Source organism: Simochromis diagramma, unplaced genomic scaffold, assembly GCF_900408965.1.
Source record: "Simochromis diagramma unplaced genomic scaffold, fSimDia1.1 OVJJ01000293.1, whole genome shotgun sequence".
Taxonomy (NCBI): Eukaryota; Metazoa; Chordata; class Actinopteri; order Cichliformes; family Cichlidae; genus Simochromis; species Simochromis diagramma.
In genome coordinates this window covers 25899699-25917089 of record NW_024386801.1, presented here as the reverse complement: position 1 = coordinate 25917089, position 17391 = coordinate 25899699, and the positions used below count along the sequence as shown (strand labels likewise).

General features: G+C 43.3%; 1 protein-coding gene across 9 annotated transcripts; it reads right to left on the bottom strand.

Moving 5' to 3' along the window:
- Positions 1 to 476: 476 nt before the first annotated feature.
- On the bottom strand, positions 477 to 15739 carry dmtn (dematin actin binding protein). Of its 9 annotated transcripts, XM_040026833.1 has the most exons (18): positions 15301 to 15739; positions 11535 to 11623; positions 11278 to 11376; positions 10474 to 10522; positions 10048 to 10128; positions 9473 to 9616; positions 8366 to 8422; positions 6545 to 6653; positions 5247 to 5291; positions 5032 to 5166; positions 4842 to 4942; positions 4655 to 4760; positions 4506 to 4561; positions 3985 to 4030; positions 3721 to 3728; positions 2551 to 2616; positions 2035 to 2115; positions 477 to 1767 (listed from the first exon to the last, which is right to left on the bottom strand). In XM_040026833.1, the coding sequence occupies exons 4-18, from the start codon at positions 10480 to 10482 to the stop codon at positions 1654 to 1656; spliced, it is 1158 nt and encodes a 385-aa protein (XP_039882767.1). In that variant the 5' UTR covers positions 10483 to 10522; positions 11278 to 11376; positions 11535 to 11623; positions 15301 to 15739; the 3' UTR covers positions 477 to 1653. The 9 variants fall into 9 exon arrangements, with proteins under 9 accessions (XP_039882767.1, XP_039882763.1, XP_039882764.1 ...); XM_040026829.1 differs by having other exon boundaries at positions 11278 to 11428; positions 11535 to 15739; XM_040026830.1 differs by having other exon boundaries at positions 11535 to 15739.
- Between the last annotated feature and the right edge of the window lie 1652 nt (positions 15740 to 17391).

Here is a 17391-nt window from a genome sequence, read left to right as displayed (position 1 = left end):
ATTTTACTCATTTATTTCTCAGTTTAAGCTCAAACAGTCGCGCTGACAGATTTCTTTCACTTCCTGCGACGGCATTTTTTTTTCATCGTGTGGAAAAACTTTCTCATGTTCAGTTAAACTTCTCACACTGACAGAAAGCAGCTATGAGTTCGACATCCCTGCTGGGGAGAGATGTAGACTGGACATTGGATAATGATGGTGGTGGTGATCATCATCATGATGATGAAGGCAGAAAAACCCAAAGATCCAGAGAGAGGGTGGGGTCGAGCCAGAGGTGGAGATCAAAACTGTGATAGGATGATAAAAGTGGAAGCTAAGTAAGAACCCAGTTCTGAATGTGTGAATGCCTCGACACTGACAACCAGTCCTGTCCCTGAGCTGTGTGGTTGGAACTGGTTCCAGTCTGAGCTCTGGTATGCAGGTACGGAGGACTTTTATGGTGAAAATGTGTGAAAAAAAGACTCGAGAGACAGACGTTACTCTGCAAGTTTATTGGTCTCCGTTATATCAGAGGACAGAAACAGGACTGCGAGGGACTGATGAGACGGCACAGGTGACACCAGGTGAGCTAGCAGGAACTGCAGGTGTGTGTGGTCTGAACTCCACGTGGAGTAATATTTAAAAACAGAAACTATACAGCCAAAAATATTTTCAACAAGATTTCCAAAATAAAACGCTTCACAGTAGCAGACAAATGCAGAAAAAATGCAATCATCCAATAAATAAAAGCTGCATGTGGTTAATCATTACAATCAGCTGTTAGACCCGGACCGCTACCATGAAGCTGCAGGACCACAATCATCACCACGAGCAGCCTGCTTCTCTGCAGCTGACAGAACAGGCTGATGGCAAGCTTAGAGCGCCCTCAGCTGGGCCTCCAGGGGAATTACAGCCAGCCTGAAGCAGCCCGGAGGGTTTCAGACTTCCTGAAGCCTCTGCAACTCCCAGAGCTGCTCTGAAGATCTGTGAAGGATTGTGGAAGAGCTGCAGGCTTCCGTGATAACGGGCCGTCACTAAAAAGAAAGCTCTCTAAATAAAGATCATGATCCTCCTGAATCTGAGGTTTGACTAACAGACCCAGGATATGCTGGAGATTGAGGTCTGCTCTTTCCACAAATCCTTATGAGGTGTCCATAATGACTTTCCTAGACCTAGAAATGATTGGGAAAGCTGTAAGAGGTCATTTTCATTTTTATTATCCCACTAATAATCCCATCTAACTGTCTAACTACAAGGATGAAAGTGAAGCAGCTTCATGTTAGCGTAACACCTGAAGATGGCGTGAAATCTGAGGGACCCGCAGCAGGTCCCTGACATGGATCAGACCCGGAGCTGGGAATAATCCATGTGAGGAGACAGAGCTACAGAGATTACATGTAATGAAGATGATGAAGATAATGTGGTGACCTGTAAGCAGTGGTGATTATATGCGCGGCACAGGTAATCAGTGTATCGATTAAGGTTAGTCGCAGTAAAAGGTTAACCAGGACCGGTCTGCTCCTCGGCGAGCTTCCAGGAGCACGGTTAGTAAGATGGAGGACGTGTCGGAGTGAGGTGATTGGCTCTGTGTGTGTCTGCTGATTGGATATTTTATTTGAACTCCTCCTACTTAAAACCTTCATCAAGTATTTGTTGGGATGAGGTCACTTCCTGTTAGAAAAGCGAGGCTTTCTTCTTCAGTTCATTTCGTTTCCACAGCGAGAGGCGCTCAAACTCGGCCATCGGCATCCCGAACACCTGCTCAAACTCCTCCTGGGACAGGTGCCGCTGACAGGGAGGAGAAGAAGAAGAAGTTAAAACCTCCAGTGAAGCAGTCGTGCTGCAGCAACGCTCAGACTGGGAGGACTGGAACCAGTCCCACCTCTAAGAAAGTTTATGTAAACCAGTTCTAAAGTTAAACTGGGACGCGCAAACAAGTGTGACTTCAAACAGTCAAATTGGGAAACCAGAGAAACCAGTGCTACCACAGAGAAGCTTCAACTGGGACACTGAGAAGGAAGACAGAAAATGACTACCCAGCACAGCGTCCCTCACCTCAAGCCGAGTGCGGTCCACGCCTGGAGGCAGCTTACAGCGCCCTCTGTGGGTCACAACCAGTGTCTCATAGGGGTAGATCTGAAATACACAGCATGCCATCAGCTGGAGGGAGTACTCGGATACTACACTGCAAAGTACACATCAGTGTAACGAGCCAGTAGTACCTGAGTTAGGAGTATTACAATGACAGTACCAGTCAGATCTGATCAGTTGATTGTTTGCGTCAACTGATTTTTAAAATTTAGACAAAATTCAGAGGTAAAATCAGTAATCGAAGTGATTAAAAAGGGTCTAATTTTGTTCCTGGACTTCACAGAGCAGCTTTGCATGATTCACAGTTCAACATAATCCTCCTTTATCTGATCGGAAATGCCTTGTTTTAACTCCTCCCTTTTTAAGTCAGCTATCTTCTGATTGGCTCCCAATCACAAAGAGCAGCTTAAAGATAAATATGTTTTATTTTGAACTGTGAATCATGCAGAGCTACTCTACCAGAGACTGGGAGCGCCTCACCTTCTGCTCCAGGATGCTCGGCAGAGAGTTTCCTCGGTCCATGCGCTCCCTGCGAGCGTCACCGTTCTGCCACACACACATTTAAAATGCTCAGACTGATTTAACACGACACATGAAACCAACACGTTAATCTGACGCTTCTGTCAGCACAAGTCAGGAAGACTGTTTCTAAATTCTGGATTTCTCCATCTCTGGCCTGGAGCGTTCCAGACAGCCGGTGACAGGAAATGAAGCCAGTGGTATCTTTACTGAAGCGTTCCTTCATGGAAAACACGGAAGTTTTCTACAGTCCAACACGTTAAAGCTCGAGCCCAACAGTGTCTCTGTGAACATCAGCTGGATCGTGACATGTGGGCCATCAAAGCCCTCCTGCTCCTGATGGTCTGCGCCACATCTGCCTCATAGTGCTGTTTGGATTTATCCTCAGCAGCTGCAGCAGCTGCAGCGTCTGCATCACAGAACAGCGTCTGTGGCCCTGAGAGCTCAAATGCAATGCGACTTCAGAAAACATAGCAAATAATAAAATATCGCAAAATCTCACAATATGAAGCAGATCGTGATGAAAAGCTGCAACGGTGACAGTAAAACAAGCCAAGGATTGGTTGGAGCTGATTGAGGGAGAGATGCTATTCTAATCACATGATTCATGTACTGTACATGTATGTTTGCTATTACTGGTTCACCTGAATCACCTCTGTTGTGTTTTTGCTTTTTTCAATTTGCTGGTGTTTTGACCTCTCTGTGCCTCCTTACAAACTGTCTATCAAAGAGACAAAGACTTAATGAGAGTGTTCTATAAGAAATAATCCAACAATAACAGACCAGTGAGGCTTTAGAGAGGCGTGAGACTGCAGGAAATACGAGGGTGGGGTTAGTCGCCCTGCTGTGAAGTTTCTGATTGGTCCACAATTCACAGTCACAAAGTGACCAGTGGTGTGCTAAAGTGGTAAAGAGGAGCTGATTCTTTATGTCGAGGTATGGAAAGCTGCAGGAACCTAAATTCAACCGTTGACTTCCGGGTGCCAAACCTGCAGTTCCTCTGACGACCACCAGAGGCTCCAACAGCGAGTCAGTGCTCCTTTATAACAGCTGTGGGGGCGGGGCCAGTAATGTGCTCAGGTGTGTCAGGGCTGTGCGGGTTAAACAGGTCATGCACACAGACATGCTTACCTGAGCAGCTGAAAGATAGAAGACACAACAGGAAGAGCAGAGGTTAGTACCGAGTGATGTCACTCAGGTGTGTCAGGCACAGTTCATCAGCACACTCACAGGTGACTCGTTTCTACAAACTCTGGTTGTTTTTGTTTCATGTGATGTGCGTTAGGCTCATGTGACCAATCGTCTGTGAGAGCTGCACGCTCAGAAGGAACTCATTAAACCAGCAGCGCCGCTGTTTTTTCTGATGTCATGTAAAAGGTGAGCGAGGACTCATACCTGGCCGTCCTTTATCGCCATCTGTGGAAAACTCTGCTGACTGCATCTGCAACACACAACCAGTTCTTTTGAGCGTTAAATTTACACCATGGGTGGTTAAAGATGGGCGGAGCCACTGTGGCATCACCTCCATCGGTGCAACGACTCATCAGCCAATTAATGTGCGGCTTCACACCAAAGCTAATCCTCCATTTTGAAACATCGTGGGACTGAGATTTAATTTTATATAAGTTTGACCCAACAAACACAAACAGCTGTTTCATACACGTCTATAGGAAAGAAGTGTTTCTGCAGCCACAGCTGTCGCCCCCTGCTGGCTGCTCAGGAAGAAAAAATGCTTCATTTGTCCAGAAGCTCCGCCCATGTTTGTTCGTGTTGTAAACACTTCAAACCAGATTCCAGTTTTAACTATTCATTTACTACAGTGAGATTAAAAAAAAAGTCACTTAAAGTGAGCCTAAGTCTGGTTTAACTCCACTTTCGGGGTGTCACTCTGCACCATGTCAGGTGTGAGCACTTACTCGTGTCAGGCCTGATCCTGAGCGTGATGGAGACTTGGAGGCACCTGCTGACAAACCTGCAGGTAGAAGTGGACAGAGAGACGTCAGAGGAGTGCTCTGTGGTGAAAGTGGGGAATGTGAAGGCGGTGGCTGTGTGCGAGCGCTCTTACTGCCGTGCATGTGCGTTCTGTCGGGCAATGACTGCGTCTTCCTCCTGAAGTGGACAGCTTTCTCCTTCTCCTCCTTCAGGATCAGACGGCCCAGGTTGGACTTGATCTGAGTGGCCACAAAACCGCGGGTCAGATGACGCTTTTAGTCAAAATGTGAATCTGGAAAGAGGGGGCGACGGTCACATACCTTCTCCAGCTCCTGTTCCTGTAGCGTCTTCGCTTCTTCTGTGAGGTCCTCAAACTCGTCTTCCTCCTGCAGCTCCTTCTTCTTCTTCCGCCACTCAATCTCTGCGGGGTTCAGCCTCAGAGTTACCAATGACCTCACAGCACAGGTGTGTGTGTGTGTGCGCACATGTGTGTGTGTCGGTGTGTGCTACCCATGGCGGCCAGTGAGGGTGGGCAGGGCCAGTACTCGGTCTCAATCTTGGAAGGCTGGTTGGGATCTGGTGGCTGGGCTGCGGGAAACTTTGCTGACTGGATGACGCCGCTGCCCTCGCCGTGTTTGTGAGCGTCTGTGGAGACAGCATGAAGTTGCTGAGTGATGAAGCAGTGACAGACACACACACAGTGAGGAAGAGGAGGAAGAGCTCACCCTGTTTGTAGATAGGAGGCTTCCTGTAAATGTTGGTCCCGTTATCTGAAAAAAATGCATAAAAACATTTTTGTACGGTTTCTCCAATATTTCCTGTCTTTTTTTTTTTTGCTGAAGACAGTGCAGAACTCTAAATATCTCGAATAAAAGACTAAAAGATAATTAAAGAATGTTTTTGAGCTGTTTATCTGGCCAAACACATGAAATAAGCCAAAGTGGTGATGAAGGGTCAGAAATATGACGTTCACACCGAGTCTTTAAATGAGTCTGCAGCTTGAGGATCTTACGTGGTCAGGACACTTAAACAAAACAGTGAAGAAGGCGCAGCAGCGCCTCTTCTTTCTCAGGAGACTGAAAAGATTCGGCATGAGCCCCCGCATCCTCAGGACCTTCTATCACTGTGCCATTGAGAGCATCCTCACTGGATGCATCACCACCTGGTATGGCAACAGCACCGCTTACAACCGCAAAGCTCTCCAGAGAGTAGTGCGGTGCTCTGAACGGATAATTGGAGGTGAGCTTCCCTCCCTCCAAGACATCTACAGGAAGCGCTGCCTGAGGAAAGCGGGGAGGATCATCAAGGACTCCAGTCACCCCAGCCATAAACTGTTCAGACTACTTCCATCAGGAAGGAGGTTCTGCAGCATCCGGTCCCGAACCAGCAGACTGAGAGACAGCTTCTTCCACCAGGCCATCAGACTGCTGAACACTTCATAGACACCTCACCTTCATTTACCAGAACTTCAACATTATGCACTCCGTACTGTATATAGATGCCACTTGTTTTGCACATGTCCAACTGCCAACCTCTGTAGATTTTATTTTATTGTTTATTCTATTTTTAAAATACACACACACACACACACACACACACACACACACACACACACACACACACACACACACACACACACACACACAGAGACACACACACAGAGACACACGTAGATTTACATATTTAGTATACACATTCAGTAATGCGCATACACTCTTATATTGTACATATATTTATTCATATAACTCTGGTTTACCCATTCTTATATTTTGCTTGTTCTTATGTTATTGTATTTTTGCACACCTCTGTTGCTTGTGAAGCTCGCACACAAGAATTAGTACCTGCACATGTGATGTGACATAAAAGTGATTTGATTTGAGCGCACAAACTCAGACACATGGCCGCTTTGCCTTCAGGGTTGAGAAAGGTTTTAGGGTTAATGAGTCCTGACAGCCCTCAGGTGTGTGTGTGTGTGTGTGTGTGTGTGTGTGTGTGTGTGTGTGTGTGTGTGTGTGTGTGTTACCTGGTCGGTGGAAATGCTGCAAGCTCGTACTGATCTTGCGTCCAGCCTGCAGCTGCAGCGTGGATCCTCCAGGAGAACCGCTCTCACTTTCTGCCCTGCGCCCCTTCACCTGGAAGCAAACAGAGTCTTTAAAACCTTTAACAGCCTGACAGGTGAGCTCAGACCAATCAGTGAGTCAGAACGTCAGCGTGGGTCACACGATTGACCGTGAGAACTTTGTCTAAATCAAAGAGGCCCATAAAACAAAGCTGCTGCGTGGCCTCTTTGGCTGACAGGTGGCTGTAGTGTAGCTTTTTAAAGGTGTTTTCCTTTGGTGGATGATGTAATCCAGCTCGTCCAGCTGGATTGTTCACACAAAAACTGGACAGGTTCACTCTGATCCCGTATAAACTTTTAAGGATTACCAGTAATTTAATTGGGGTGCAGGGGGCACTGAAATTCACTCAAAATAAAGGAACTTTAAATAATTATATTAAATTTGTTAATTTTCATTGTTTTTGCTTTTTCACTGACCTGACAACAAATCACCATCATTTACAGAAACACTGTGGACAATGTCCTTAAGTCATAACATTTAAATAATTTCAAAGAAGGTAAAAAGAAAGACTATTTAAAAATTTTCCAATGTGATTTAATGAGCTGGATTTGCTTTAAGTTTTAATAATTTAATTGTCATCTACTATGATTGTATTTATCATTCTTAACTCAAAACCTTTTTTTAAACCAATGTCTTGACTTTACTTCCCAGCTCACACTTTTTTATATAATTGTTTATATAAATGAATAAAAATTAAAGTCCTAAATATAAGCATATTGCATGTATGACATGCAATGCATCATAAATAAATAAATAATAAATAAAATAAGTATTTTAATGCAAGTATAGGACAAAGTTTGAAAACTGTAGTCCAGGTGCAAGTTTGTTATTGTCTTAAGTTTATCAGTTCTAGTTTTCTTCTTGGAATAACTTTTCTTTATTACATTTTTTTTTCTTTGTAAATTTTGAATCCGGCCTGGGATCAGGGTAATCCTGATATTTTGGAAGTCATCCTGATCCTGTTCCAGTGTTTTGAACAACACAAACTGAAGGTTTAATCCAGATAAAAAAGATGGACTGGATTACTTGATCTTATCCGAACATGTAATCCTGTTTTTCCTTTAAACAACACGATTTCACTTTTGACCAACTGGACCTGTGGAACATGTTTGTGCTGTAAATCTTAATTAAAGTTAAAAAAGGACCCAAACTGAGTGATTTCTGCACAGATGTCCCGTCCTTTAAATCTGGACAGAAACGGAGCTCCTATTTTGTTTTGCCCTTCGCGCTCTGACTGAGGGGAGTTTCCAGCCGTCTGAACAGAGGTCCTTCTGTTCCCCGGCTAGCGAGTGTCACGGTTTCAACACTGCGGTGAAGACAAAGCTGCGATTAAAAGCTGGACGAGAACAAGTACAAACCACTGTTTTCCTAAAAAGCCGAGGTCGCGAACCACTTGAGGTTTCAGAAAGGTCAACAAATGCTGTGGCACCAAGAAATGAACCCACCAATCAAAGTTTGTGTTTGAGTCTTATCGACCACAGATGCAGGTCTACTCAGTGCCACAGGGTCAGGTTAACTCGTGGGCGGGGCTTTGTTCCAGACTCCAGGTCACCGGACCAGAGCATTAAAGAAAAGCCTGGCCTGAATGAAGTGGAAAATGTAAGCACTGCCACTTCATTAAAAACAGTTTATATCCCCGTGGCCTGAAGGTGTAGAAGAAACCGGGATGGAAATGAATAATGAAGGTGGGTTATTACCACCAGCATGGACTGATGAGGGCTTACCTCAGGAGACATGGTTGGAGACAAGGCTGGAGACGTGGATGGAGGAGACAGAGATCTCTGCAGAGAACACAGATATGAACAGTAATCATAGATGCTGCAGGAATTTAATAAAGTCCAACAGCTGCAGGCATCAAACAGGCCTCAGGATTACATTAGTGTCAGTAATGACCTGTAAACACACACCTCTGTGTGCTCACACACACACACACACACACACACACACACACACACACACACACACACACACACAGATTTTTTTCAGCTGATATTCTTTTAATAAATGTGCACTCAATAACATAGAAAAAAAAAAACCTGTATATTGTGAAGAAAATTAAAGTTAAAATCAAAAAACTTAAAGCATATCTATGAAATATGATCATTAAAAAGTAAAAGTTTCAGTAAAAGTAGAAGTTTCTGATCTTCCTTTAAGGATTATTCCAGATTATTCCTTTCCTCTGACTTTAAATATGATGTCAGGATTTTAATGACAGCATATCAGCGCCATCGAGGGGAAACAGGAAGTGATGTGACTCCAGTTTTTTTAATAATATTTATGAGAAAAGTGTTAAATTGGCAGGAGAAGCTGAAATGGAAACTGTCTGTTCTGATTTTGTCGACTGTCCCTGAACGCTGCTGTATCAGTGCTGTCAGTCGGGGTCAGAGGTCGGCTCACTTGACAAAGTGGGGTGGCTGTAGCTCAGGTGGCAGAGCAGGTCAGCCACTAATCAGAAGGTCGGTGGGTCGATCCCAGGCTGCCTCCTGGCTGCATGCCAAATATCCTTGGGCAAGATACTAACCCCATGTTTGCCTACTGGTGGTGGTCAGAGGGCCCGGTGGCGCCAGTGTCCGGCAGCCTCGCCTCTGTCAGTGCGCCCCAGGGCAGCTGTGGCTACAATGTAGCTTGCCATCGCCAGTGTGTGAATGTGTGTGTGAATGACTGAATGTAGTGTGAAGCGCTTTGGGGTCCTTAGGGACTAGAAAAGCGCTATACAAATGCAGGCCATTTACAAATGGACTAGCAGCAGTGTTTAAGTCAAATATTTCAGTTTCAGGGTTGAAAAGTGAAGCAATAATGTTCCTTAACTACTAAAGAATCCAAACCCGCACCTCTCTGCGTGGGGGGTCGAGCGGGGAGAAGCTCAGGTGGGGTTGGTAGGTCATCAGGTCCGGTCTCTCCACCTGCAGGATGGCTTTATCTCTGGGCAGCGCCGCCAGGTCTCTGTAGCCCACCACCTGGTCATTGACACGGGCCTGAGAGAGGAAGTTCTTTATTTACCACGAGCACTCCAAGTATCATCACAAAGATTACCTAAAGATACAAATACAAGTACTCAATGTATAAAAGTGTTTAATTTCACTGGGTAGGATTACAACTGGTTAACAGCCCGTTACTCAACATAAAAATTCAACATTCAACATAAAAATAAAAGAAGAACTAAAAGAACTAAAATTATCTGATCAGAGCTCAAATTTCAACAAACAAAAAAATCGTATATGCAGAACTTTGACAGTGAACGCTGCCACCTTGTGGTGAAAGTCTGCATTTTGCAGAGGTTTTTACAAAAAGTACGTTTACTGAAAGTAGAAAATGTCAGTAAAATAAAGTAAATGTGTTAAAATAATGTTTCCATGGATGAAACAAGTAAATAAACATCTGAACGTCTGAGCAGGTGTGACGTTACCACGATGCCCATCGCCGGAGACCCCGGGGTGCTCGGGCCCCTCGAGGACGGCAGGTTGACCGGAGTTACCCGTCCCTCCACCTGCCAAACAGCCAATCAGAAGAGACAATCAGGAAGTGAAAACAGTCCAGTTTATTGGCACCAGCTCAAAGAGCAGGTGAAAACCACAAAAAAACCAGAAGGAGAAGAAGATCTGACTCGACAGCAACAACCGCTTGTTTCAGACAGATGATGGTCATGAAGGATTATTTTGAGCTGTGAATCATGCAAAGCTGCTGCAGTGAGAATACATCCACTTTAAGGTGTAAATGAACTTTCAGAGTGACAGACTGCTCACTGAGCTGAAGTCTCAGTGTGAACCTCATTGTGCAGCAATATTTTAGGTGTAAGTGTGGTGATGATTAAGCTCCAGCAGTGACTCATTACCTTCTGCATAGCTGTGGACACGGAAGTCGCTCCGACCTGATTTAAGCAGCTGCAGAGGAAAAACAGAGAGAGGGTTAGTGAACGCATCAGCTGCTTCAACAAACGAGCTCGACTCATCTGATCCAGAATCAGAGGAAGAGCAATTTCTCTCACAGCACAGCCTCAGACATGATGTCAACTCGTTTCCTTCCTGAAACCACTAGAAACATCCAGGAAGAAACAGAACAGGAGGAAACAGAGAGAAGGAAACAGAACAGGAGGAAGGATGCAGGAAGAAGCATCGAGGCATTCTGGGGACTTTGTTTCATATCCTTTGTTTCCTTTACCATTGACATCCGATCAGCAGAGTTTTGAGACGATTTTTTATTTTATTTTATTTTATTTTATTTGTTTTTCAGAGTTTTGGCTACATTTTTTAATTTTTTGTAGTTTTTAGTTCTTTATTTAATTTCTTTATTTCTTAATTTCTTAATTTTATTTCTTTCTTTCTTTATTTGTTGTTGTTTTTTTAAAATCAAAAGTCTTTTAACCTTTAAGAGGCTTTTGTTGAAGTTTTTGGAAAAAATTTTCAAAACTAATTTAAAATGCAGTTTCTGTTTGTTTTTCCTTTGATTTTATTTTGGTAGATTAGCTTTGTTTTTATTCTGTTTTATGTTTACTCTTTCTCTTAGTGTTATAAGATAAGATAAGATGACCTTTATTAGTCCCACAGGTGGGAAGTTTGTTTTGTTACAGCAAAAGTGCAAAGTTATGTAGCAGAAATTATTGTTTCATGCTTTTGTGGTGTTTATTTTTTTGACTTACATTTCTCAGTTTGCTGTCTCCAGTAAGATCTCTGATTGGCTGCGAAGAGTTTCAGGAAGAAGACGCAGACTTGTGGTGATGTTCGGGTTGCCGCGGTGACTTCAAGATACAGTAAAGTGAATATCTGAATCTTTGTGTTGATGCTGAAAGTCTGACAGTGATAAACGAGCTCGAGTGTATATGAAGGTGCTGCAGCTTTGTGAGGATGTGTGACAGCGTCCTGATGAAGAGCGTTCAGCGTTAAAGGTGTTACTCACGGCTCAGACGGTGTTTGGAGCTGCTGAGGACGGACGACTGCTGGAGAGTCACAGCGTGGCTGTCAGAGGGGAGGGGGCACACCTTCTACCTAAACAACATGAGAGTTGGGGGAGGATATCCTCCATCCTTCCTCTGACCGTCCCCCACCACCTCCTTTCATCTCGTCGTCCTCCTCCCTTCCTCCCCCTCCCCTCTGCTGTTTATCAGCTTGCCCAGCCGGGCGACGCCCAGCCGCTGCTAACGGCTGCTGTGGTTACGCTTGTCCTCAGAGTCAGCAGAGCAGCTTCACCCTCCCCCCCCTCCATCGCTGTCCAACCATAAAATCTGACACCAGATCAGTGAGAGGAGAGCGCCCTCAGCTGAACCTGATCTGTTAACATGTGTGAGAGTCACAGTGACGGTTCTCCTCCAAACGTTACCCAGGAGCACGCTCAGATCCTCCCGCAGGAGGTCAAACAGTATAAACTCATCCAGCAGCTTTAATTTATCTTAAAGGCCGAGAAGAAACCTGCTGTAAACACCTGCTTCTGTTAACGAGCTCCTTAATTCAATTTATACAGCGCCAAATCAAAGCAATGGTTGCCTCAAAGAGCTACTGTGAGGTAAAAACACCAACAATCAGATGAACACCTATGATATACTTGCCGATGGTGGAAAGGAAAAACTCCCCTTTAACTGGATGAAACCAGGATCAGGGAGGAGGGCCCATCTACCATAACCCAGGGGAGGGGGGGGGTCACTGAAGTTTAATGGTGGCCATGGCTTTGTTTTGATGAGCTCACAGAATTTGTTTCTGTTTCTGCTCGTTTTTTGGTAATGATGGAGTCAGACCATGGGGTGAAGTCATCTCCGGTTGGACTTGATAAATCCCAGCTTGATCTTTTTGGAGTACGTCTGTACCATTAGGAAGAAGGAATCTCTAAAGGAGAAACCAGCCTCCTTCAACTCAGTCAGCTGACCTCCGACTTGACCACCTGAAGCAACCTCAGACCTGCCCACACAGGCTGGTACAACAGGCCCGAGGCATAATGGGAGCATCACTTCTTACCCTGCTGCCCCCCCTCGCTCTGGAGCAGGGTAAATCTGGACCAGCCCATGTGACCTTCTCCCTGTAAACTCCTTGTTTCTGATTGGCTACACTGATGCTAATGATTTCCTGATTTTAAAAAAAAAATCCAGTTTCAAATGTTTCCGGTGACCTCAGAGATGATGGTTCACCTCTGCCCTTCCAGGGTTTTTAACACGTCTGATTTCAGCTTCAGTTTCTTCATCACTGTTTTCTTTGAACAATGCACGTAAGATCTCCTGGGGCCTCCTCTGTACCCAGGACATGCTGGAGAGATTGTGTCTCCAGATAAGCTGGAGGAGGTGGCCGGAGAGAGGGATGGTCTGGGCTTCTCTGCTTAGGCTGCTGCCTCAGCCACCCGGCCCCGAACAACACAGCATTAATAACATGAAGAATGATTTATCCTAAACTTTTAAGGTGGACTCAGTTTCCTGTTATCACTGTTTTTGGTGCTTTTATACATTTTTAGTTGTTTTATTGTAATTTTATAACATTTGCTCTAATACCCACGTGAGGCTGCCTTGACTGTATCTTGAGTGTGTTTGCACAATAATGATGAAGGCCGTGTCTGAAGGATGGAGGACAGTGAGCAGCTGGAAGTGAAATGTTTAAACATAAAACATCTAAAAGCAGGCTGACTTCGATGAATTATTCTTTATTAATGTTTCCTGCTTTAGTTTCACTTCATTATGTTTTATGACATTTTATTCTTGCACCGAGCAGGTTCGGGGATTAGGTCGGTTTTTCCAGCAGGACTTGGATAGAAATCACTCGGTTTGGTAATGAGGAACTGTTGGGAGGATTTTTCACCACTGTGAAATCCAACAAAAACAATCAAATACAAATGAAATAAGGACAATTAGGAGATACCACACACTGATGCAGACCCGATCAGGCTCCAGGAGGGACGCCCTCTGGAGCGCTCTTTTTTATTTTTCAATAACAGGGATCATTTTTGGACATTTTATTGTTTTATTTCTGTAGCTCGTGGTTTAAATCACTCTTCACTGCTTTTCTCTGCAGGAAGCTGAGGCTGCAGTTACAGCGACTTGCTGAGTAAAAGTACTCGGTTACTTGACTGTGCTGAGTGTCTCTGAGGACTGACAGCAGGCCGAGTGCTCTGTGTGGCTGATAGTCTTATCACTAAGAGCTTTTATCTGCCATTAGCCCAAGCACACACACACTTAAACACACTTTACAGGCGCTGGGTGGATCCAGGCAGCGGCCTGCTTCACATTCACATCCCAGCAGCACACAGGCCGGAAACTCATAGACGGTCTGCAGCATGTCAGCCATGCTTTCACTGGTTTTCTGTTTGTTTTCTGTTACAAAAAGTCCAAATGTGTCATCTGAACAGAAAACAAACAGAAAAATGACTCAAATAATGAATCAGATCATGAAAACAGCTGCAGACCAAATACAAGTCAAACGAGAAACACTGGAAGGTTTCTAACTGTGAAGCTACAGAAACACCACGGTGACTCTGTCAGAGGAGTCATCACTCCGCCTCAGAGAACATCAGGACTGACCCTGAACTCCAACCCGATTGGCAGATTCCAGGCACTGACTGAAAGCTTCTCCATCTAAAATCTGAGATCAGATTTTATTGGGAGCTCTTGGACTCATGATCGTAAACAACCAGAACCAATAAACCAATCAATGATGAATCAACAGCTCAAATCTAAGGAGCTAAGGAGAAATCGACTGGAATTCTGTAAGTTTCCTGAAAATGTTTCAGCTCCCATCCCAGAAGCCTCTTCACTCCAACAGTTCAGTGATGATCAGTAAATGACTTCCAGAGACTGATCCAGCTTCCTGTTAGAGAGCATTTCACCGATTCTGACGTTTTGTGGATTGAACTGATCGAGTTTCTCTGATTAATCACCGATAATAGAACTGATCAGTGCCAGAGCGTCGCAGCTGCTCTCAGAAGGTGTCCAGGATCTCTGAGAGCATGAGGAATGTTAGCAATGATGACGATTGGTCCTCAGCTGCAGGTGTTTGGGCTACGATTGGCGTTCTGGCTGCTTCAGCGCAGCCTTAAATGTCCCAGATGTTAGCTCTGCTTCGACATCATCACCACGTCTGGCCCAAAGAGCAGCTGTTCTATTATCTCTTCAGGCAGCCTCATGAATCCCTGACTGACTCAGCTCCGCCTCTAATGGGCCAGGTGTAACTTTCTGACCAACAGCTGAGCCATAAATACCAAACACACCTGCAGCTCCTCTTAATCTGTTTGGAGGTAAACGCTGAGCTCCTCCTGCCTCCTCCAGGAGCAGCAGTAGCATTTTCATCATTCCCTCATGTTTTAGAGACTGAATCAACTGCTGCTCCCCTCCTGGAGGAGGCTTTAAACCTCCTCCTCATCATCATAATCATTTGTCTTTATTTTCTACATCTCACAGAAACCCGACCCCCCCCCCTCCATCAAAACATCATACCGACAGATCTCCTTCCTCCTCTAAGAGGAACAGAGCCGGTTGAGGCCCGAAAACACCCGAACGCACACGCACACACACACTGAACCTGAGACGCTGTTTTTTATTCCGAGCTGAGGTGCAGCGGAGGGATGAAGGAGCTCTGCGGTCATGTGGCCGATCTGAGGCTTCATTACGCGGAGGAAGAGGAGGGTGAGGAGGAGACGAGTGCGTCTGCAGCGACGCGAGAAAAACAGAAAAGCGCACAGAGGGAGATCTTACCTCCGAGCAGGAGAATCAGGCTGACCGGAGATGAGAGGAGAGGAGGCGCTCCGTCCTCACAGCCCCGACAGGAGGAGGAGGAAGGGTGGAGGGAGGAGAAAAAGGAGGAGGTGGCGGCTGGCTGGTTTTAAAGCCCGGGCTGGGGGCTGCTGTGACCCCAGCAGGAGGAGGAGGAGAAGGAGAAGGAGGAGGATGTTTTCCTGTTGCTCGGGTCGGTCCACTGTGGAGCTCCGCGGGGGGAGGAAACGTTTGTGACGTTCGCATTAAATAAAATCATAAATACGTAAAAACAGGAGCTCAGCACCGAGAAACCGAAGCGTCATGCTCCAACCAATCAGAAAGAGCCAGAAAAAAACACCAACCTCACCTAATTTACCAAAAAAGACACCAAACAAGAAACATTTACAGTGATCAGAGGGAACTCTGTTTATCTGATTAACACGGGAAAATATTACGTCTGATTACAAAAATGACAGCACAATGTACCACCCACTGTGGAAGCCCAAGTCTGCCAAAAAAGCAAAGCCACTCCCAAGTTTTTATTTATTTTATTATTTTTTATTTACAGAGGATATGGATTTGATTTATTTAGTTACATCAGGTACATTTTTCAGATCAAATGTCCAAATGTTGGCCTGATGGTGTGAGATACTACCAGCACTGACAATAACAATAACATGTTAAATATCAGTGTTCATACTCACATTACGTAATTATAGATTCATTTGAAAAACAATTAGACAAATTATTATAATTTTCTATAATTTGTAATATTTACACATACATAGACACATATCATAATACTTTATCATGTGATATAGTGACAGCCCTATTTTATAAAATTCTTATAACCACTTATACCCCACATCTTCAGAGTTGAGGAGTCAAATAACAGCATAATAATATTTTTAATCATTACAAAAAACTTAATTACATTTTAAAATAATTACAACATTTACACATTTTGAGATTAAATTGCGGTTTTAGGGGAAAAAAAAATAACATTTGGTTCAATTATATTACTTTTTTAATTTAAACAATTTTCATAAACTGTAAGGATATCCAAATTCTTAATTTTATAGCATAAAATGAAAATAACACAATAATAATAATTCAAAATTATGAGATCATGTGATCTGAGACTGAAACATTGAACGCTTTAAACCATGATTAAATGTCTTTGTCAATGTCTTTGTATTTTACTACTGTAATCATATTTTCAGTTCATTGGTCCTGTTTATGTCTGCTTACCATGATAATATTGTGATTTAACATAAATCCGTTTAAACGTTACTCTGAATTTTAAAAAAACAAAAAAACAAACTGCTTTGGACCTAGAAATGAAATTCATTCAGTTACCACTGGGGGGCAGCACAGGCTGCAGACTGTATTAGTGAGTAATTGCTTCAGATTGATCACTGTTATTATTTTATTTTTTTTAAAAATGAAATAAATTAGATAAATAAAACATTTAATTAAATATTTTCACGTGTTCATTACATTTAGGAGCACACGATAACACAAGATTACATATGAAGTAAATTCATAAAATATTATCAAAAATAAAAATTGGATCCATATAAAAATGAAAGCAAGCAGTAACAAACATAGTTATAAATAGAATTAATTTAGATATAAAGAAACAAAGATAGATTATAATTATAATTATTTATTTATTTTAACAAAAACATATATAAGCAATCATATAATTTCTAATCTCATTGGTGGTTATTTTAAACAAAGACAGAAATGTTTAATATAACATTTACACAATGAATTTAATAAAGTAATTATCTTATAATGTTATATACTTTTCATTCAGTTTTATTTGTTTAATTGTTATTGATTAAATTTAATAATTAAGTAAAAAATAATAATTCACTGTTTTTGGTTTTGAGGGCAGTAAATATTCTTTTTTTCCTTTTGTCACTCATTTTTGTTCATTTTACCTCTTTGGACTTCTTTAAATTTAATTTATTTAAAAGTAAATAAAGATAATATGGCCCTTTAAATGTTGTGACGTGACACGGTGTTAAAGTTGAGATCGGAGATCGTAAAAAAAGAAGATGAATCACTGTTGACCCACTGGGA